Source organism: Semicossyphus pulcher, unplaced genomic scaffold (genome assembly GCF_022749685.1).
Source record: "Semicossyphus pulcher isolate SPU_LCO1_2020_fin unplaced genomic scaffold, fSemPul1.0.p SCAF_6, whole genome shotgun sequence".
In the NCBI taxonomy this organism is placed as follows: Eukaryota; Metazoa; Chordata; class Actinopteri; order Labriformes; family Labridae; genus Semicossyphus; species Semicossyphus pulcher.
In genome coordinates this window covers 13940951-13962719 of record NW_027211737.1, presented here as the reverse complement: position 1 = coordinate 13962719, position 21769 = coordinate 13940951, and the positions used below count along the sequence as shown (strand labels likewise).

General features: G+C 41.2%; 2 protein-coding genes across 2 annotated transcripts; one reads left to right on the top strand and one right to left on the bottom strand.

Moving 5' to 3' along the window:
- The first annotated feature begins 1632 nt into the window (after nucleotides 1-1632).
- Nucleotides 1633-9235, top strand: rgs7bpa (regulator of G protein signaling 7 binding protein a). The gene is made up of 6 exons (XM_069683230.1): nucleotides 1633-2527; nucleotides 3446-3612; nucleotides 6672-6802; nucleotides 7102-7246; nucleotides 7979-8049; nucleotides 8210-9235. Exons 1-6 carry the CDS (start codon nucleotides 2378-2380, stop codon nucleotides 8299-8301), a joined length of 756 nt encoding a protein of 251 aa, XP_069539331.1. The 5' UTR covers nucleotides 1633-2377; the 3' UTR covers nucleotides 8302-9235.
- A 398-nt stretch (nucleotides 9236-9633) lies between these two features.
- c7a (complement component 7a) lies at nucleotides 9634-17978 on the bottom strand. Its single transcript, XM_069682797.1, has 16 exons — nucleotides 17929-17978; nucleotides 17693-17834; nucleotides 17466-17610; nucleotides 17218-17356; nucleotides 15942-16085; nucleotides 15585-15828; nucleotides 15310-15426; nucleotides 15037-15200; nucleotides 14722-14950; nucleotides 13374-13545; nucleotides 13130-13217; nucleotides 12662-12794; nucleotides 12385-12573; nucleotides 12205-12304; nucleotides 11936-12120; nucleotides 9634-11847 (listed from the first exon to the last, which is right to left on the bottom strand). The coding sequence occupies exons 2-16, from the start codon at nucleotides 17817-17819 to the stop codon at nucleotides 11663-11665; spliced, it is 2361 nt and encodes a 786-aa protein (XP_069538898.1). The 5' UTR covers nucleotides 17820-17834; nucleotides 17929-17978; the 3' UTR covers nucleotides 9634-11662.
- Between the last annotated feature and the right edge of the window lie 3791 nt (nucleotides 17979-21769).

The following is a 21769-nucleotide window of genomic DNA, read 5'->3' as shown; positions in this document are numbered from 1 at the left end:
GTGGCTTTAAATTCGAATTGTACATTTTAAGTGATTTCAACATGAAATCGTGTTTTAAAGGCGAATAAATGACTTAATTCCCGTCAAATTTCAAGTGTATTATGTTAATAATAATATGTTATGTTAATGAATATCAAATGCTCTCTTTCAAGTTTACACTTGCATTACCTGAAAGTACACACTGCCCTTGATGCACATATTGTTATTAAGTGCAAGTTGTTGATTTCATGATGAAGTTGCAGGTCATCCATAAAATGTCTTTAGGTAAGTGGGTTTTTTTTTTCAAGTTAGGTGGGGTGGTCTGGTGTTGCCAGTTACACAGCGAGCAAAAAATCTGGTGCCTTGCTGGAATGACCTCTGGTCACAACGACCTCGGATATAAGGTGTCACCTCTGTGGTTGGGAGGTGAGGTAGTCCCAAAAGGGGGGTTACTCTTTGGAAAACACGGGCTCTGGTTTCTCCAGGATAGAAAACTAGAGTCTGTCTTTTGGGGAGAGATGCCCCAAGAGTTCAGGTAGATCATGAAGAAAGATGACAATTGAGGCAATAGTCACTTGTAGTTTGCACGTTTTGGATTAAAATCATTTAAGAAGCGTTACCGCTTAAGAAACCAGGAGATCTGCATCTTTTTTAGAGGTAAACACCCAAATCGATCACATGATCCCTGCTGCTTCTTAGTGGCATGAAATTACACTGTATGTCCCTGTGCACTTAATGTGCGCCTCTTTATGTGTGTGTGTCCAAAACACTTACATAGACGGAAGTCTCTCTCTGCATTCACAATGAAATAGTAATGCAGATTTAGAAAGAGCACTCTCCATACGCTGAAATGGACTCCTTAATTTATTTCGAATATCTACCACACACTTTCCTCTTTGTGGCTGTGAAAAGCAAGGAAGGCAAGTAGTAACTGCTGCACATGATCGGATGCAAAGGAAGCAAATAGGTGTAGTTGTTTTTCTGTTGGGTGTAACCATACACAACACACTCCCACAGTTACTGATAAATTATACATTTATCTAACTCATATGTACTGTATGTATATTTGATGCCATGGTGCACGGTGTGTGAGTGCATTAAAGCAGGTTACTCTTTATGCTTCCTCCACCTATCATGTTTTACATGACATGAAGGGTAAACGTACACTTTTAGAGAAGAAAAGACGAACAATTCAGGATTTTGAAGCCTCAGCCAGGTTCCCCCCAAACAGCAAGATACTTAAATTATCTTTAGGTCGCTTTGAAATCACCCAACACAGCATCACCTTGCATGTCTCTAAGAATAGTATAAAGCCCAGCTGAAGAGATAAAGAGAGAGTAAAACAAAACCCACTTTATGTCCCAGTAAAAGGGGTCTCCATGTAAATACTGAAAATGTTTCACAAGTAGATTTGTGGGGGAAAAAATATTCTTAGTTTGGTATTCAAAGTTTAAACTGACCCTTTATTTTTTTTACTGTATGCAGGAAAAGTGGCCAGTAATCTACATTTCACACGTTTATAGGAGCTCATATGTTCCAGCTCAGGGCGGGGGTCTGACATGATGGGCCCTATTAGTATTCCCGTCCTTTGGGTGCGCAGTGTTGCCAGCCACAGAGCCACGTCAGGCCTGTAGCAACTGCTCGTCTTCTGCTGCCTCTCCAAGGTTAGAGACAGGCCCGCCCGACGAGCTGGAAACACTCGAAGAAGAAGACACCGGGGGCCGAGCTGAGACCCTGATACCAGGATTTAGTTTGTTTTTTTGAACGTGGAGATTTTTCCGGCACAGAGGCTCAACGTGTCGGCTGCGCGCTGCGGAATAGTCAGCGGGGACGTTTGCAGCGTTATTTGCTCTCTATTAGGAGGTTGTGCGCTGAGGAAAGATCGTTATCGCCCGTCTTATTGGTGCTTAATGGAAACGCGCAATCATAAAAAATGGTTGCATTTGGAGAATATCCGCGAATGTGATCGTCTCCTTCCGACATCGGTGCGTCAGAGGAGACACCTCAGCTAGCTGGACTCCGAGTGTGGTGTGAAGTGTTCACTGTGCACCGTGTGCTGCTGGAGTGAAGGTGACTTGTCGAGGCAATGCGGAGAGGAGTCGCAGGCGCTCATCCGGTACTTCTCCTGCGCTCTGAGGCTCGTCTGGGAACATATTTGCTCCGTCTCCCACACTAGAGGGGAGGAACGCGAGAGATAGACAGAGCAATAACAATAATCGAGCGTCAGCCCAGCCAGTAGTTGGCGAAGGTGAATTGAGAGCAAGCGGAGGAGAGAATAAGGTGAACAGTGAGGTGCAGGGTGGTGAGGCAGGAAGACAGAAAGTGGTGGAGTTTGGAGGGGAGGAAATAAGACGAAAGCGTTCTGTATTAGGGCTGTTTTATTAGTGGATGTGTATGCATGAGTTCTGCATCGAATGGGCGCAAAAACCGCCCCAGATCCGCCGGGAACATCTTCCAGATCGGCAAACCTCCTTATCGAGACCCACAGAGGAGGGAGAGCACCGAGAGTACCCGCAAAGCCCAGCGCGCCGTGGCCGACTGCAGAATGGTAGGTTTGCGGCACGTCAATGCCTGCATGGTGCCTCTAATAAACACCGCTGTGTTATTATACCAACCTTTCTTTGTTCTAGGACGATCGACTATCCCATGCCTGCAGGATGCACAGGCGACAGCTGTTAATAGCTGCAAAAAAAGAGACTGTAGCCCGGTCTGGGAGCCTAAAAATAGCTGAATGCATTTGCATTGCTTTGTCGGCAGTGAAGCCAAACAGATCATCCCCGCGTGGAGATTGACTGTGTGATTTGCATTTTGAGAGTGGAAAGCTTCTGGGGATTTGGGCTGATTTCAAAACCGCCTAAATTACAAGATTATATATTGTGAGGTGTTTTGTGATCATTGCACACACACACACACGTCCTGTGTTCTGACAGATGCTGGCAGGATGATCATAGTCTGCTTTACGTGATGGAGCCTTGCTGCTCGTATACAGGAGTGCAGCAGGATGCTATGCAGGAGTTGCAAAAAGAATACGAAATATATTGACGTACAATTTAAGCCCGTGTGTGCAAACAACCAAATTTAGCATAATTGGACTCCTGTCAATAAGAAAATCAGTCATTCTTAATGCATTCGGACTCTTTTGACGGCATCACTTTTTGCTTAATCACATGTTTTCTTCACAGAAGACTGGCCTTTGTGACCGCATATGTGCAAGGTTGCATTTTTTTCCTATTAACCCCCGTGCACCTGCACTGGCAAATTATTTCTCCCCACTTTAGCGAAAAAAGAAGCACGGCTGGATTTAGTGCTGCTCAGCATTCCCGTCCTGGCTGACACGTTTTCATGTTTCAAAGTCAGAGTTAAGGCCGGGGATAAAGGATATATTCAAGCAAAAGTTGTCTGTTATATCTGTGTGGTGCATTCAGGGACTAACTTTTCCCCCCCTCATTATCTCATTGTAACATAGATCGTCCAGGAATTCAATACACTCGTGGCTCTGTACCGTGAACTGGTCATCTCCATTGGCGAAATCACTGTGGACTGTCCTTCTTTACGGGCCGAAATGCTGAAGACCAGAACCAAAGGCTGCGAAATGGCGCGAGCGGCACACCACAGCCTGTCCTTGATATCGGGGTGAGTTGGCACAGACGCTGTCCATGGTGCTGAAAATTTAAACCGGTCACTCTGCAGAACCGCTGCGCCTGAAGTTGTAAAGAATCTAATTTTACCAGAGTACATCTCTAATTTGCATAAGCATCGCTATTTTAAGCTACATGTATACTTAAGCCTGCTCCTCCACACTTCAAAGAAATCACCCAAGTGTCTGTTCCATTAGTGTGAGACTGCTGAGGTTGGAGTGGGGAGAGAGTTTGGGTTGGAAACAAAACGTAAGACCAGCTTTTAAAAACCATGGTGTCTGTAATTGCTGGAAGGACAGCTTTACCAGGAAACAAACCCAAGAACACACTGTAATCGTCCACTTCCCATTAGCTGGGTCTGAAACGTTAATGTTTAAAGTGGAATGCTTCCCAGGACAAATATCTGAGATAATAGCACCAGAGATGTGCAGCCAATGACTTTTGCAGTGTGGGTGCGTTGTGGGATTGGTTGCGTTTCTGTGTGTATTTAAAGGGTTGCGCATTGCTTTCTGGTCATCTGAACATTTAGATACCAGCATGGAACAATGGAAACATAATAGTTTGAGCAGGATTTAAGATATGTGACACACATCTTTATGATGGGAATTTTGGTTGAATATAAGTGCAACCCGGGACAACTGAAGCCTGATATGCCTGTTAGCTTGGCCTGCACCCTCCATTGTGCATCTACTCCACACTGTGGCCAGTGGAAGAAGGGCAAAGCGAGGCTTGGGATTTGAAGGTCCTCAGTGAGGCAGTAAGATGCCAGCTGACCTGGCACCATCGGACTTACTTAAATAACAATCGGACTGACTGAAGCCAGTGGTAAGGGAGCTTTGGAGGCTGTCCGCAGTGCTATAGCTGTCTGCCAAAGTCTATAGAACAATAACGGCATCGAGTTTACTCTAGCTGTAGCCAATATTCCTCCTTATAGGAAGTATATGTTTAAAATCACTGGATGCTGCCCCTTTAAATATTAGTCTACTGTGAGGACGGATGTAAAATGTGCCTGCTCTGTAACCTATTTCCTTGCTTCATTATTAATCAGCTACATCTTACAGTGATTTAAGAATGCATATCCTTCACTGTGTGTTACATGCATGACAAAATCTGTGTAGAACCTTTATTCTCTGCACTATTCTTTTACAAACATACAGTATGTCTCAAATTATAGAGCGAGATACAGTTCTGCTTGTCTCTCCAAGACAACAAGTACCCTCCATTATAGTCCTGTGCTTGAATTCCCTGCTATAGAAATAGAGACGGTGCAGCAGCTTTAGAGAGAACTCACTGATAACAGCATCAGCATCGTTGTCACAGTCATCACCAGCACATACTCTAAAACCTCCTTCTCTAAAAGCTCTCCAACATCCGTCTCCACTTCTAGAGACACAGAGCTCGAATTAGACAGCGCAGGTCATTCCCCTTTAATCAAATAAAGCCCAGTGTGTCTGAATGGTCTGAGTGATGCGGGGCCTCTGCGACGTGCTAGAGGAAAGCTGATAAGCGGGATAGCAGAGATGACAGCTGTGCTTTAGCGACGGAAGACTGAAGAAGGCAGCGCTAGGACAAAAGGAAAGATGGGAAGGAGAAAGATTTGCTGTTAAAAGAGAGGGAAAACGCTACAGCAGGATTAGTGTGAGAAGTGTTTGTAGCAGGTGCAGGTTTCACGCCTTTCATCGCTGTCACTTTCACATGTGATATCACACCTGCTGAATATCACCTGCTGTAGTTTCCCCCCTTCTACACCAGATTTGTATGCTTGTGAGGCTACGGAGTAAATAGAAAAAATGCTCAGGTGGGGCTTGTTTGAACTAATTCATTCAATTTTATATTAATATTCTACTCTACGTTCACAATAATGTGATCAAGGAAACGCCAGTTGTAGTTTGTGTTTAACTGTTGACATCAAATAACAGACACAAATCTAAAGTTGATATATATCTGACTGTATAACCCCTTCTGTCATCAGGTGGTTCAGGTCATTTAAACATTCAGAGCTGTTATTATTATGAGGGCTAATTCTTAAGATATTTCAAAATAAAAGCATGTTAGTAATATGTATAGTTAGTTGTGACATAAAAGATGTGCATGCTGGAAATTTTAAAATATTCTACAAAAGGTGAATGTCAGATAATTTAATCATCTGCACATGGAGTGTCATGTTCCTCCAACACATACACTCACCGGCCACTACATTAGGCACACCTGAAAAATCTAATGCAATCCAATACAGCAGCTCAGCCATAAGATTTGCATTGTTCATTCAATGATATTTCAGCATCAAGGTCATAATTGGGCTGCATTATATTCAGAAGTGTTCCTAATACTCTGGCCTCCTCGTGTATGTAAATAGGGAGGACAAAAATGTAGAGACACATCTCAATATAATTTAGTTCAGCTCAACACCACCTTTAAATACGGCCTCAGTAATAAACATAACGGAATTTACACACTTCTGACTCTCAACAAAACAAAAGTCAACAACTTCATAAAAGCAGAGCCCATGGCCGTGCTGTTGTATTGAACTGCATTAGATTGTACAGGTGTACCTAATTCAGTGGCCGGTGAGCGTAATGCACTCACTCTTTGGCAACTTAAACTACAATAACTTTTCTTAACAAGAAAACTTGTCAATAAAGCAGTTTATCAACACATGACATGTATCAGTCTGTGGCATAATAATTAAACACAGTATCAGTTTGCTGAATAAGACTTTTTGTCTTCATGGTTTAATATACAACTTTTTCCTTGCTACCTAGTTTAGAATTTATTTGCATTTTGTATGTCACTGTTAGAAGTTTAGAAGCTATATGCTTAATGTTGATGATAGTCTTCTGAGTGGATCTGCAACTGTTTAGCAATAGCATACACACGTCAAGAAAGTAAGCTCAACAAGTGTACACTGAGACACAGAAGATATCTATGCATTTTCTCCTTTCTGGCTAACAAAGCGCTAAACAGACGTGTATTTGTGTATCCATGAAATTGGTTGTTGTATCCAGAGTTATTTAAGTCCCCCGTTTGTCAGTGACCTTGCTCGTGTCATTCCAGGCCAGAGGACGGGGAGATCCACCCTGAGATCTGCAGGCTCTTCATCCAGCTGCAGTGCTGTCTGGAGATGTACATCACTGAGATGCTCAAATCTGTCTGCCTGCTGGGCTCCCTGCAGCTCCACAGGAAAGGTGAATGTGTGAACAAGCCTAATGGCATCACTGAATTCACTTTATAGTTTGTGTCTAGGTGTAAGTATGAGTGCTACTTTATATGCACATTTTTTTTCTCCTCTTTCAAGTTTTAATTATTTTAAAAGAAACAGCAGAAACTTCAAAATAAATGCATAGATTCATTCCCATAAAAGCATCAGTCCGTGTCTGAGTTAATCAGCGTACACTGACTGTGTGATGCGATGGGTCAGCTCCTTTTCTTCTCGTTTTAATGCACGTGTTGTTGTTTAAGGCTGTCTGCTCTCTGTGTGTCTCAGGTAAGGAATCCTGCTGCCCTCCTGGAGTGGACAATAAGACGGAGGAGAGCTCAGACATCCCAATCCTGGAGGACACCTCGTCCTCCCCCACTGACTGTCCTCAGCTCTGCTGGCTGGTGGCCACTGACATAGAAAACATAGAAAAGTAGGTGGACAAAATGTTGTTGTACACTTTTAAATGTTTCTTTTAAAGTGCATCTAACAACCTTTCTAATGATGTCGTAATTTACAGCTGGATTTGACAAATATTTTTTTTTAGAAAGATCAAATCACATGACAATGAATGAAATGTTAACTTTACGTTCTTTCTCTTATGATATTCAATACAAATTAACTTAAATGTCTCTGAAAAAAGAAGATATTTCCGTTTTGCCAACTAACATTCTTTACAGTGTATGTGATTACTGTGTGCGTCAGCGCGGGGGGAAATGTAACTTAGTGTTTGCAGTTGTTTTGATAATTGGAGCAATTTATAGAAATATCTAACAGAATAACAGTCGTGTATTGCGAGCCTCTGTGTTGCATGTTTTAAATTAATTTTGATGACTTTATAATTTAAATTTTATATTTTTATATATTTTTATATAATTTTAGGTTTTTAGGGTGACTCAAAACATCTGTCTAGGAGCTACAGATGAAAAGTAGCCTCTTGGCTAACTCTGGCACATTTATGTTCCTTAATGTGCACTGTTCCTGTTATTTAAAATAAAATAAATAAATAGAATATTAAAATTCAAAGTTTGCATGCTGTTTTTTTTTTGTTTTTTTTTTTAAGGTTGCATCGAAGTATACTGTTTGCACATCAACTTATAAGTTAACATCAAACTAACTTATGTTTAGGTATTCTTAATTCTTAATTGATGTGTTCTTCTTGCAGGGATATGAGGGAGATGAAGAACCTTCTCAGTAAACTCAGGGAGACAATGCCTTTACCATTGAAGAACCAAGGTAAGATGAAACACTTTCTTCACTGTACACACTTTATCCTCACAGAACAGTGAAACTTTCACAGACTTTGACAGTCAAAAAGTGCATACGATTTGTCGGGATAAAGAGTGTTTGCTTCATATGTGAAAAGTGTCTGATTTGCGTGTGTTCTTGTGCCCAGATGACAGCAGCTTGCTGAACCTGACTCCCTACCCACTGGTCCGACAGAGGAAGAGGCGGTTCTTTGGGCTCTGTTGCCTGGTAACCAGCTAAGGGCCCCGCCTTCGTGGGTAGGAGGCGGCAACAAAGACACCATTACCCACTGTCCTTCACCACTTGTGTCTCCCACCAATCTATTACTGCCATTTTCAAATGAATCGTCTCTTTCTCTTTTTTTTTTCTTTTTAAAGCTGCCCATTTTATAATTTTATTTTGATATACAAATAAGAATTGTAACTGCAATGTATTTAAAACAAAAGTCATGAACGTATATTTTAAGATATTTTGCGACAAATTTTCCCTTTTTTGGTAAATGAAGTCAGATATCTGCTTGTAAAAGAGAATGAGAGGTCATTTGAAACAATGTCAATGTTCAATTACTTCCACAAACCTGGGTGAATGAAACGAGGATTCATGTTTTAAAAAAGGGAATATTACTGTATGTTTTTGTCAGAAATAATGTCATAACTTACAAATAGACGCCGTCTGGATATTTGCGGATGGCACTTGCAAAGACAAAGTTATACATTCGTCCGTCTACGCTGAGATGCAGACAGGTTTGTGCAGAGTAAGTCTCTTGTGTATTACAGTCTCTGTTTTCCGTTTCTTGCTGTTTTCTCTTCTTAATGTACTTAATTTAGTCTTCCATAAACCAAGAACCTGTACCCAACTTTAACTTTCCAGCTTCAAAGTGGAATATATGATACAATACTCAAAAAGAAATCTTCTTTGCACACAATATCTATCTATAAATTGAGACATTAGACTTGTATATACACATACTCTTTACGCAATGCTCTGTGAGTTCTTTTCAAAGTTGGAGCTGGTTTGCAGAGAATCTGTCGGTGGGTGTAAGCAGGGAGGGCCTCTCTCTGTCTGAGCCGGTCTGTGCAGACAGAGGGGGGCAGCATGGGTCTTGCTTATTAATGATAGTGATCAATGTTTAGGGCACGGAGGAGGAACAGTAGTCAAAGCTGATATAGGTCATTTTACATTGTTAATAAAACTTTTGTTATTGAAACTTATCTACTAGACTGTGTAATTTTTTTCATGTAGTGCACTGAACTGTCCACTGGGGGGAGACAAACTATCACAAAAGTCACATCTTTGAGCATAAATCAAACTGGGAGAGAATTTTTTTGATTACACTTAAAGCCCTCAGCTCATGTGACTGATTGCAAGTTAGGTGGCTGTCAAACATCACAAAATATACAGTGTGATATTTTCACGCTCCTTTCCTCTGTTTGTGGAGAAAACATTTTCATCAGCGAGAGTTATTGGGAGACAAAGACAGACAGAGACACAGAGGCGGGTGAGAGAAAAAAGCCGCATAATCTTTTATTAAGTGCATAACGCTGCTTTTCTTTCTATTGACTCAGGGTTTGAGGAATAGAGGGAGAAAGAAAGAGAGAAAGAGAGAGAGAGAGAGATTTCTCCTGCCAGACCTCTGACATGATCCAGCTGCTCACTCACTTTTAGGATGAAGGTTATTTTACTCAGCAAACGAGAGTCTTCAAAGTTAACTCAGCTTACAGTGATTAGTGGTTCTTTCACACATCCTCATCATTAAAAAGGCACATCCTTCAGATGTGCAAGTGAGCAATAATGTGTGCCCTTTGACAAAGTAGTGACGTGCCCAAAGCATGCAGGGATATGCTGAAGTCCCACACTCATCCACAAATATGAAAAGATCCTTTATAAGACACCATTACAGTTTTGAAAACACTTTTATAACATCAAACTATAAATAATGTATATCTTAACTGTCCGTTGGAAACCATAAATCTTGTGGTGTCCTCTACGGATGGAGAAAAAGTCTGTTATAGCCTTTCACTAATTTAAGAAACATGTTTTGCTTTGCTCATGAAAAGTTAACTTTCTGAAGATGTCATTTTCACAGAACAGCGAAACACAAGAGAGTGAACTACAGTAGCACCATACAATGTCATAGCAGGACACTCTTGTACTGTAGAGTAGACTCACCCACCTCTTCACACCGACTGACCAGAAAAGCTTTGCAGCACTACAAAGGGGCTACTACAAAAAAGAAACTAATAAATGAGTGTAGGAATAAATGCAGATGCTTCCACAGGTGTCACATGGTTTATTGACAATGGAAATGATGTGAGTCGTGTGCCATGGCCTTTGCTGTTTGGATTTCATCTCTATTAAATAGCTATTATAGATTTGGAAAGTATGTGTCAGACAAGAGTGTGAACATCTTTTTAAATAAACATGACCAACCCTCCAGTAGAGTTTTACACTTAAATAATCTATGCTAATGTACATTGAAGCTGTTTTGTGGCTTTAAACATCACTAGTTATTCTTCACTCTCTGCCAATCTATATTTATTAACTCCTCTCATTCAAAAACTCTAGATGTCTTCTATCTGCATGTCAGTTTGTGTCTAACACCCCTTTAAAATAATAATGTCGAACCTTTTCATTTAAATAAATTTATTTTAAGTCACTATCTATCATTTACTATGGCTGACCACACAAAGAAAAGATCGTTGACTACAGATACAAGTTCAAAAATAAGTGAAAATCCAAAGAAAAAGAAACTAATTCGACGCTCAGATGAAGGCAAACAGTCTGTAAACGAAGGCGAGGAAAATCAAGTTAGATCCATGACAAAGGGAGCCAGCCGTAGACGTCTGGTTAAATAGGGGAGTGTGCTCCCGCACCCGTTATTTATTGCCAGTGGGTGGCGCGCAAGCGCAAAACTGAAATATTCGAGATCGTAGTGCAACATGTAAGCTAGCTCTGGTGCATTTCTCGCACCTTCGTCTCACCCACCACCTGAGGAACACACAATAACCTTTTTGGCGTGATGAGGAGACAGTATTTAGCTGGTGTCTTTACACACTCTTACAGGCGCGTTCAGATACACACATGCGCTCACACGGCGAGAGGGCAGCGAGCCAGAAGCAGGAATAGACCGCCAGCAGGGGGTTTGCTTGGCAGGCTGAGCGCTGTCTGGTTGAGGAGGCACAGGGAGTCTTTGGAAATAGACCATATCAGTCCAGAACACAGAGCTTCAGACGATATCTCGAGGGACATTCAGGAAACAATTTTTCTTCCAGACTCGTACACACTGTATTGTGTATGCTACCCAAACAAAAAGTTAAATATTGAGAACGCCTTCATGTAATCATGTACTTGAGACATACCACTGCCTCTTACTTAAACCATCTGAAAAAGTACAAACCTGAAAAGAAACTGACGGGTGTTTTACTTTGTATTCCTTCATACAGTTTTATATAATAGTTATATACATGCAACAGTGTACTTTTACAATGTGTTTAAGTGGTGAAATTACTACTACACTGTTAAAATATAAGGAAAGTGTTATAATGGATTAATGTGTAAAGGAAAGTAGTGATAGAAGGTCATAAGGTCACATCCTCCATCCTCAGGCAGCACAAGGCAGGACACTGACGACTGACACCTTTTCTCCTTTACATCTCTTCAGTCCTGCTTCACACTCACTCATGGTCTGAGCCGCTGCAGTTTCATCCTCCCCAGCACGGATACACACATCTAATCCTGGGCTCAAGCAGTCTGCCGAGTCCTTACAGCGACACTCGTTGGTTTGATCTACGGGATGGCGTAGACACAATTGAGATGAATGCCTACAAACAAAATGCTGTGCTTTATTATTGATTATTATTGAGGATGTCCCTACCGTCACAGGTCTCCCACATGTGACAGTTGGTGCAGCCTGTTGTGTTACGCTCCGGCCACATGCAGGCGCTGTCCTCTGCTATCACATGCTTCTTCCCCATACACTGCAGCGCTTGCATTTTGCACACGTTCAGAAGGACAGATCTCCCTGTCGCAGTTGTAGTAGCACAGATCTCCAAAGATGAACTGGTGACATGAACACATCAATCCAATCACTTCAATGTGCAAAAAGTCACACGACCAATTTTATGATAAGTAGAGGAGACATACCTGCACTCAAAAGGCATTTTGCAAACACATTTTCCTCTGGTAGACCTCTCCCACGGGTTACATTGCATCACGGGAGAGATGCTTCGTTGTTGCATACTCACTGTGGGATACATAGAAATCACTCGCCTACATTGCTAATACATTTCAGGAATTCATATATGAAAGTTAAAGTAAATTTACCTGGAATGCATTTGATGTCTGCTGGGTCTGGGGAAAAATTCTGACTGGAGTCACATGAAATCGCTGCTTCTCCTATGAGCTGTTTCCCTGCAGGACAGGACAAGGTGACAACCTCCCCAATGTGATAGGCCCGTTTTAAAGGAGACGCTATTACATCTTCAGCGAGGGACTGAAGCGTGCACCTTGAGACTGGGAGGAGGAAAAAAAGGTAGACTTAAAAAAAACACAACACTGCAGATTACTGCAAATTAACTGTTAATCAGTTATAGGTGCTTACCTGTGCACAGTCCAGGCCTGGAAGACCAGGTTTGATCAGCAGTGCACTCTAGTATGCTTTCACCATTGAGATATAAACCGTCAGTGCAGGTGTACTCAACCCTACTGCCCACAAGGTAAAGGTCCTTGGGATCCTGTGGAGTTGACAAAAAGGTGACTGAGACACATTTTTCAGTCCTGACTTTTGTGCAGAATCCTCTTTAAAAAGAACTGAAATTAAGAGACTAAAATATAAATGACAAACATGAGTCTCATATGTGATTTAGAGGCTAAGTATTAGGTTTTATCAAATGATCTACATGTTAACGTAAGCAACGTATTTTTTAGAAATTGTTATAGGAGGAGTAACAGAATACTGCAGACTTCTGGGTAATGCTGAAACAATACTGGAAGTTGCAATTTTTGTGATTGTAAAAATGTTTGCAATAATTTGTTCCACCGTGTTCTTTAAGTTTGGTCTCATCTTTACCTGGATGTAGCCATTGATCAGCGCAGGCGGGCTTCCACATTTCTGACTTGCTGGAAGAGTTAGGTCAAAGCACTGAGGCTCCATATTTCTGCAAAAAAGGAGTAAGAAATAGGATGTTGCTTCACTGCACATTGATACAAATCAGTGTGATAGTTCCTCTTAATGAAATTCTTATTGATTAGTAGCCTGTTGTAAAAATGTTTCAAAATTCTTCCCGCAAACTGAAACCGAAACTCAGTCTGACTTTAAGTATTGCAGATCTTGGTCTTCACAGTCAGACGTCTCAGTGGTCTCTCCGATGCAGTGTTGTCCCCCGTTCTGGGGAGTGGGATTAGAGCATGAACGACTTCTTGAACTTCGACCCCCAGAGCATGACGACCAGGCGGACCAGCAGGCCCAACTGCCATGGATGACTCCTTTGTGAGCAGAAGTACAAAGGAAGGAACCGGTGAGAACGTTCATAAACATTCAAATACATTTCCCTCTACACTTTGAATTCATTTAAAGGAGGAAGTTTGAAATAATGGAAAAACGGCATATTTGAATTTATGATCTAAATTATATGTGAACATTGATACCTCTTTCTTATCTATCTGTTCTATGTAATCTTGTAGGGAGCAGTTGGTTAGCTTAGCTTAGCATAAAGACTTGGCATGAAACGGGGAAAACGCTAGCCTCCTTCGGTCCAAAGTAAATCCCCCTTCCAGCATTTCTAAAGCTCAGAAATAGTCATATTTCTGGTTCACTTAAAGTGATAATCTTGAAGATTTTCATTTAAATAAATGTCTGTTACTATCTATCGCCGAATGAGGTAGCACAATGGTCATGGAGCCTATGGACCACTGATAAAAGCCCTTGGGTGTCGGTGGTGACGTTGGTGGAAAAAATCACAAGCGGCGCCCAGTTAGTGACGCGTTTTCCATCACCCAGCAGTGGTTGGTCTGCCAGAGAGGGTAGGCAGAGCCAAGTGGATGCTTTTCCGGTCTCTCTGCAAGTGTTGCGAGTAAACAGTAATCGACTATGGCTGAACAAACAAGAACAACAAAAGAAACAAATCTGACGCTCAGATGAAAACAAACAGTCTAAAAGGAAAGTGACCGTCAGCGAGGAAAATCAAGAGTTACAACCGGAGCCAACCGTGGACGTCACACATGCAACACTGTTTGGATATCTGGGAAATATGCTCCTGCAATCGCCCTTTATCACCATAGGTGCCGCCAAAGAGAACGAAACTGATGTCTTCAAGATTACCACTTTAATTTGAGCAAACTGAACTGTACAGTTGTAGTCAGTACATTTCTTGGTTGGCTGGCACCCTCCCGTTATGACAAAACTCAAGGAAGCTGAATGTATATAAGTGGGCTGCATTTATTTTACCTTGTGACACAAGCTAGCTGTTTCTCCCTGTATCCAGTCTGTAGGCTAAGCTAAGCTAACCAGCTGCAGGTGGAAGCTATACATTAAGACTACTGTATGTCACAAATCTAACTATAAGCAACAAAGTGATTACTTCCCAAATGATTTTTTCAAACATACCAAACCACCTTCAGCAGGACCAGTAGTGAAGAACTGGTCTGAAATCAAACACTCACCCTGCTGACCCTCTGCTTCTGTTCCCTGCTCACAGGCCGGTCCTGAAGTGCCCGGCTTACAGATGCATTTGCATTCAGCTCCATTCATGACAACCATGCCATTGTTGCTGCAGGGCCGGCAGTGACAGGGGTCACTCTCAGAGAGGTACTGCTCAATGGCTCTGCGAAGGTAGAGCTTCTTCACACCGGCACACTGAACCTCCTTCACCAGCTCTGACAGAGGCCGCAGCTGCGGAAACAAGAGGTGGAATAAGAAGTTAGTGATAAAATGACACTTTTCAATGCATATACAGATCATATTTAGTGTTTGCTCACCTTTTTTTTTATGACCTGTGGAAACGATCGAATAGAGTCCGCCCAGTTTGAATACATTTCCCAGTTCCTGTTGGGATCATTGAGCTGCAGTCTCTTCAGTGCTGCGATATGGCTGACGCCTCCTCCCTCCACATTCACTTCATTCACTTGACTTGTGCTACGATCTGTTTTAAAAAAAAATTGCAGCGATGATGGATGACACAAATAGATTCAGACATTTTAAATGCTTTTATAGGCTCTGGTAGGTTTGTAGAAGTAAAATCCAAAAAGTACCAAAGGATGAAGATGAGCCTTGACTTTGACCCTTTTTGCATTTCACCGATGTGATGGGGAAAATAAAAACCCAACGTTTAGTCCTCTCACATTCATTGTACTCACGGCTTTCACTGACTGGAAAACAGAAAGTTTAATGGAAAAGAAAGTCAAAGATAAGTGTGAGAGATAACAACGCAGTTGGCACTTCTGTCACAGTTGTATTTCAATTTGTACTTAAAAAATACTCGCACTAACATATTAATTACAATTTCTGATCATTTTTAAGTCCTCACCCATGTGTCTTTCAGTTTCTTCATCAAAGCTGGCGATGACTTTGAAGGAGCCTCCAAGGCTTCCCTCAGACAGATAATGTGTCCCATACGTCTCCAGAACCTTCCTGTAGGCGGCGTAGTCATACACCGATGGGAGTTTGGCCAGTGCTTTCCAAAACTCCTCAGATATGGGGATGTACTGAGGCGAGTTGCTCTGGAACTGAGCTACCTCTATGTCGTTCTTCAAAACCAAAAGCTTGTGGGTCTGGAAGGACAGAAGTAAAGTAAAAGTGATTTTCATTTTATGGTTTGATTTTCCTTTTAAAATGATGTGTGTTGTTTGGCTGTGCAAGCTAGAGTGTCATTGTTCCTACACACCTGAGTCTTGTCCTCTGTCTGATGAAAGTCATAGTTGTCATATCCTGTCGTGGTCCCGGATGCCGTTTCTCTGTTGACAACGTCCTTAGCGTAGTGCCATTTACTGGTGTACATCTCATCGCTGAAGTCATTCTGAGCTGTAACCTGAGAAAGGCACAGGTTAACTGAACTGTCTTTGCCAAAGAGTTATGAGTCGGTGATTGAGTCTGTTATTGAACAGAAATGAAATGGAAAAAAATGTTTGTGTAATTAACCCTATGTTCGTTCTGTTTTGTTTTGTCAATACATTATTTTTACTAAACTGTGTATGCTTGGTTTTCTTCTTTCTGTTTGTTGTTCCATGTACAAGGTGTGTGGGTAAATCCTATTGCAAAAAGGATGCACAGATCCATCTGTATCTGTATATCCAGCAGCTGGTTATTGTACCCCCGAGGTGTTTGAACCTTTTTGCTATCCGATTTGCCGATATTTTCCAACCCTTGTTGCCGTTTTCGTGCCAATATATTAGTGACATGTTTTTTTCCATCTAATAGCAGAGAACATCAAGTCTCTCCTGTAGTGGAATAGATATCATGTCTACTCTTATTGTAGTGGCCAAAAACTGCAGACATCTTGCACCCTTCTTCACGCTTTACAGAAGAGGCGTTGTACAAACGGTCTCATGTTTGATCACTCACGTTTCTGAGCGCACCTGAATGCAGCATCCCACCCAGGAGACATGCCCGGACTTGTATACTGCACCTACTACGGAGACATCAGTGATCGCTGACAGACTCTTTTATCGTGTGTGTGTCCATGAATATGTAAGTTAGTTTTGCAGTGATGTTTATGTTACTCTCTGTTAGCGTCGGCTTTGGCTGCGAGTGTATTTCTGGCATGTTTAATGTTGTTAAATCCAGTAAAATGATGAGAATGTGAGCTAACTGTTAGCTAGTAAGAGTTGTGAGTTGTTTCACTTCTATTCATTGGCTAGGAACTCTGCGCAGAGTTAATGTCGTAGCATTATGTCATGCTTTTTTAGAGAGCCATCGAGCATTTAGGCAGAATTAAAGCGTTTTTTTATCGGCGGAAAATATTGGCAGAAAAATGACATATCAGCTGATGCCAGTATGTCATTTTCAAGCCATAATCTGCAGATACAGATGATGCGCTGATAATATCGTGCATCCCTATAAAAAAGCAAAAGAAGAATTGTGGGATCACATAGACTAAAGAAAGCTTTGCAAATCTTCATACATTTTAGAGGAGAATATGTTTTATAACAACAAGGACCCACCATAAAGCTGTATCTGATGATACTGAGGGGTACTCTGTAGATAGAATTGTGGACCCCGCTGTACATTGTACGACACTGGCCCCCGAAGCTGTTTGTGTTGATGACACTGGCTCTCGACTTCCTTGTCACCACATCAAACCTGCAGAAGCAGTAAATGTGTCCCTTTGGTAAGCACATAGTATCTACTTATGTGATCTTGTTCTGCCTGCACTAATGAATCTACGCCCTTTTCAAGATTTGTCACTTACCCAAGTCCGAGGAGGTCAGTGTTAGGTGGGAGATTTGAGTTGGTACATACAATGTATTTTTGAAGTCCACAGACACGTTCGTCGAGGCCGTCTCCCTCACAGTCCTGATCTCCGTTACACACCAGAGACCGGCTGACACACTTCCCTGAAGGTCATCAAACAGACAGCTAAGTGATAGTAGTTGAATATATTGTGAATATGGGAGTGAACTGAATTTAAGTTCTAACCTGAACCGCAGCGGAACCTTTCTCCACATCCATCGTCTAAGGGGCAGCCTTTTGTGGTTTCACAGGACCTGGTCTCAGTCCGTTCTCCATCGCAGGGGTTCCCACCAAACTGAGCGAAGACGGCCATGGCTCGGCTTCTGGTCTGTAACATATCAAGTGAAAAAAACAATCACTAAAAAGCAATGTTAATGTTATGCTCACCCAAGCAGAGAAATGAATCAATGAATTTTCATGACCTGTAATTTGGTGCAGCCATCACACTCTGACCAATCACCAAAAGACCCCCACTGGCAATGAACTCTCTGTGCACAAAACCTGGGAAATCAAATTTAAATGAGATAATTTGATAAAAAAGAGTGCAACGAATCCTCAACCAATCATTTACAGTATGTTGTGCTGAAAACACATTTACCCTCTGGAAGTGAACAGGAGTAGCAGCCATGGCAAGACTGCTGAAAAGAGTTGTGAAATATTCTGAAGAAGTGCAGAGGAAAAATAAGAGAAAAGAAAAGAAAAGAAGAGAAGGGAAGAGAAGATAGAGGGGAGAAACAAAGTAAATGTAAAAATAGTGATCTGAAATGTGAAAAATCTTGGTGTAATTCCTTGTTATTAAGTGTGGGATCTACTTACCTTCATGGTGAGTTAAGAGCAGCACACAGAAGAGTCTTGAAGCTGGCTATTTATACTGAGTTTTGTTCTGGTTCGGGTGTTTATAGTCTTCAGGGTTCATTCCATGGAACTCGTGTGGGTCTTTGGACTGCAGAGAATAACATATTTTTATTCCTGCCAAGCTCCTCCTGAGGGTCATTCTGAAACCAAAAGCAGACATTTCTCTCTCTCCTCTAAGAGAGCTAATAAATCTTGATTAAAGACGACATTTTCACCCATAATCCTAGTGTGAGGGAAATTCTCCTTGTTGACGACAATTTGTTGAGGAACTGACAAACTCAATGTTATGAATCAAGTCGAGTTTAGTCAGGATTAGTTACTTTTACATGCAGAATGGAGAGAAGTACGAAAGTCTCTGACTATCACTCAGAATGTTCTGACGCATATACAGTTTCAGCCCCCTGACCCCACGACCTCCAAAACACCCACACAAATGGTACTCTACACAAGAGTTTGGCCCTCATAAAACAGATGTCCTCATATAAATTGCCCCCATATAAGTTATAAATTTAAGCAAGTTACCCCGCTTAAAGATCCCTGGAAAATTCCCACACTAGTTAGCACCTACTAACTAGTGCTGTGTAACTAATCCCCTAATGCACATGTAAAAAATAATCACTTCTTGATGGCTGAGTTCCATTTAGCTGCTTCAGCTCTGGGGTCCTGCTAACACGTTGCGCAACAATAGCATCCTGCCAGATGCTGTTGTTGCGCAACTTTTAAGTTCTGTACCAAAAGCTTTGTACCATATAAACTAATTTCCTTCAAAAACACAGCAAACTATTTGTTTTGTCCACATTTTCTCTTCTTACCGTGTTCAAAGCAGGCTGCACAGTGGTGCAGCGGTTAGCGCTTTCACCTCACAGTAAGAAGGTCCCTAGTTCAAATCCCAATTTGGACAAAGTGGGCCTTTGTATGGAGTTTGCATATTTTCCCCTTGCGTGTGTGGGTTCCCTCCAGGTACTCCAGCTTCCCCCCACAGTCCATACACATGCTTGTTTGGTTAATAGGTGAATCTAAATTGCCTGTAGGTGTGAATGTGAGCGTTAAAGGCAATTATGATACGAAAGTTTGCAGAGAAACTCACTGAAAACAGACATGTTGTAACAATGTTTTATGATGTCATACAGTCTTGCAGACACTGGAGGGCAACAGAGATTCGAGAAGTGTTTCCTCTTAAAGGCTGAAATGTGAATCAAGCCTGAGCAAAGTCATGGATATCTTATGAGTAAGAAGATGAGATTTTATAAAGCTTTCGAGGAAAATTGCAACAGTGTCCTATTTCATCACAAAGAACCTTTTACGCTACTGCTAAAGCTAACTGTAACCCTTGTGTTTAATGTTGTTAATATCAATTTAAGAATTGCTCTTAATGATTAGACCTCAGACAATCAGTAGACCTGAAAGAACACATTTCTTGCAACCAAAAGTGTTCCCATACTTGTATGCGGATTCAACATCTCTGTGTAATTATGGACATATGCCCGCTGCCACCCAACAGGTGGCCACATTGTGCAGATCCCTCACATTCTGGCAGGTCAGGACCACTGAGTTTGAAAGTACAGATGAAATGTTTTTCTCAGCAGTCAAGGAGAAGGCGAGCTTGTGTGAGTGCACATTTATTTCTGGTGCCTATCATTTCTAGAAACATGCGGTGCAGAATTTTGTCCTGCCTCCAAATTTAGGATGTAAAATAAATAGCTCAATTTAAACGAGATTTGAAACAAGATTGACAATGTTCCTTTAACGACGGTGGTAATGAGTATTGGAAATGAGAATACATTTCCTGGTTTTGAAACAATATCAAAGGCAAATTAGGAAACGCAATCTTAAAACACATACTTTGTGCCAACTACGTCAGCTCTTCTTTCTATGCAAAATGAAGCTCCCTCAAAAGGAGCATTTTATACAAGAGTAATTTTCCAGGTACAGAAATGTAAGAGTAGCTACATTCTTCTAGCTACTTATAACTTTTAAGCTAAATCAATCTTTGCAAATAGCTTCTATAAGAGCAAAATGTCGCCTCAAATCTGAGAATATCAAAGGATTCATCTCAACAAATACCCAACTGATGCTAAATGACTCAGCTACTGTACAGCAGCAAGCCAAGTCGCAGCACTGCAGGCTGGAATAACAGTTGGCTCAGACAATAGGCCACCAGACCGTGCCCTCCATTAGTGCTGCTTCTGTGGGTCTCATGATGTTCAGAGGGCATCTTTGATCACCATCTGCTCCTGAAGTTTGGTCTGCCAGAGAGTGACAGTCTGTCGGGCTCGGACAGAGAAAGATTTATTCAATGAACATGCAGCATATGTGTTTACTTGTCCCCAGAGTAAAGCGACAACAATATTTCAACGAGGTTGCTGATGTTGTTAAAGTGATTTGTGTGTCCTGAGAGTCTAATAGTTAATATGAGTCCTGTATGTAACTGTAACATCTCTGGTTGGATTCAGCCAGGGATCTTTGCTGAATGTCATCCCCGTTTTTGTCTGCGCCTACTATTTGTCAATAATGGTCAGGAATTACATAAAAAATGATATTTAATATGGTTTATAGTTAACAGGGACTGTCTGTGAGACAGTATTCTACAGGCCAATGTTTTCCAGACAAGGAGTCTAGAACGTGTATCTTGTTTTCTTTCTTTCTGACTTTTATCAGGGTTTTTTTTGTGTGTTTTCTTGTGAAATACTGGGTAATTTAACGCTTTTTTCTCATTTAAAAACGTTTCAATTTTTGGAAAGAAATTACTCTTTTTACTAAAGTACAATTTACCACCATAGTTAGAGATGTTGAAATTGAAACTGAGGATGTTCAAGTTGGAAACAGAAACTCTGAAATTTGTATTTGGAAAATGTAACCATCTAAAAACCCTAAAGACTGATCGACAATCTGTATTGTACTGAAGCTTAAATCTACGTTGATTCTTTCATTAAAAAATTGCATTAAAGAGATACACGGTTTTCACTGAATATCAACAATTACATTCAAATACTGATGACAACAGGAGTCATAAGCTGCCTTAGTGATATGTTCAGTTGAATCATAACTAATAAAAAGGATGGTTAAGACGCTACTCTAATATATTTAGATGTAACACAAAGTGTTGATGATCTGTGATTATCATGTTTATACACCTCCAGTGGTTCACCCAGATTTTAACCTGAACCCTAACACTAAATCCTAACCTTAACCCCCAAACACTAGCCCTAGCTCTAGCTCTGGGCCTAACCATAACACCCTAACACCAGGTATTTAGATTTAACCCACAGATTCTGTAACTGTTTGAATTGTGTGTTTGTTTGAGCCTTGTCAGAAAGTTCTTATTTAGCACTTATTGCCATCTTTTATTGCACCTTACAATGTTTTTATTTACCATTCATTATGATGCGTGTATTTTTACTTTTACAC

What these genes read in the sequence shown, in the direction of transcription:
- rgs7bpa (XM_069683230.1), top strand. Translation starts at nt 2,378, where the DNA reads ATGAGTTCTGCATCGAATGGGCGCAAAAACCGCCCCAGATCCGCCGGG. An exon ending in CCGTGGCCGACTGCAGAATG is followed by an intron (nt 2,528 to 3,445) that starts GTAGGTTTGCGG and finishes ATTGTAACATAG; the next exon opens with ATCGTCCAGGAATTCAATAC. An exon ending in TTTACCATTGAAGAACCAAG is followed by an intron (nt 8,050 to 8,209) that starts GTAAGATGAAAC and finishes TCTTGTGCCCAG; the next exon opens with ATGACAGCAGCTTGCTGAAC.
- c7a (XM_069682797.1), bottom strand. Translation starts at nt 17,819, where the DNA reads ATGGCCGTCTTCGCTCAGTTTGGTGGGAACCCCTGCGATGGAGAACGG. An exon ending in AAGGTTCCGCTGCGGTTCAG is followed by an intron (nt 17,611 to 17,692) that starts GTTAGAACTTAA and finishes GATGACCTTCAG; the next exon opens with GGAAGTGTGTCAGCCGGTCT. An exon ending in AGAAGCAGAGGGTCAGCAGG is followed by an intron (nt 13,546 to 14,721) that starts GTGAGTGTTTGA and finishes CTGCTCACAAAG; the next exon opens with GAGTCATCCATGGCAGTTGG.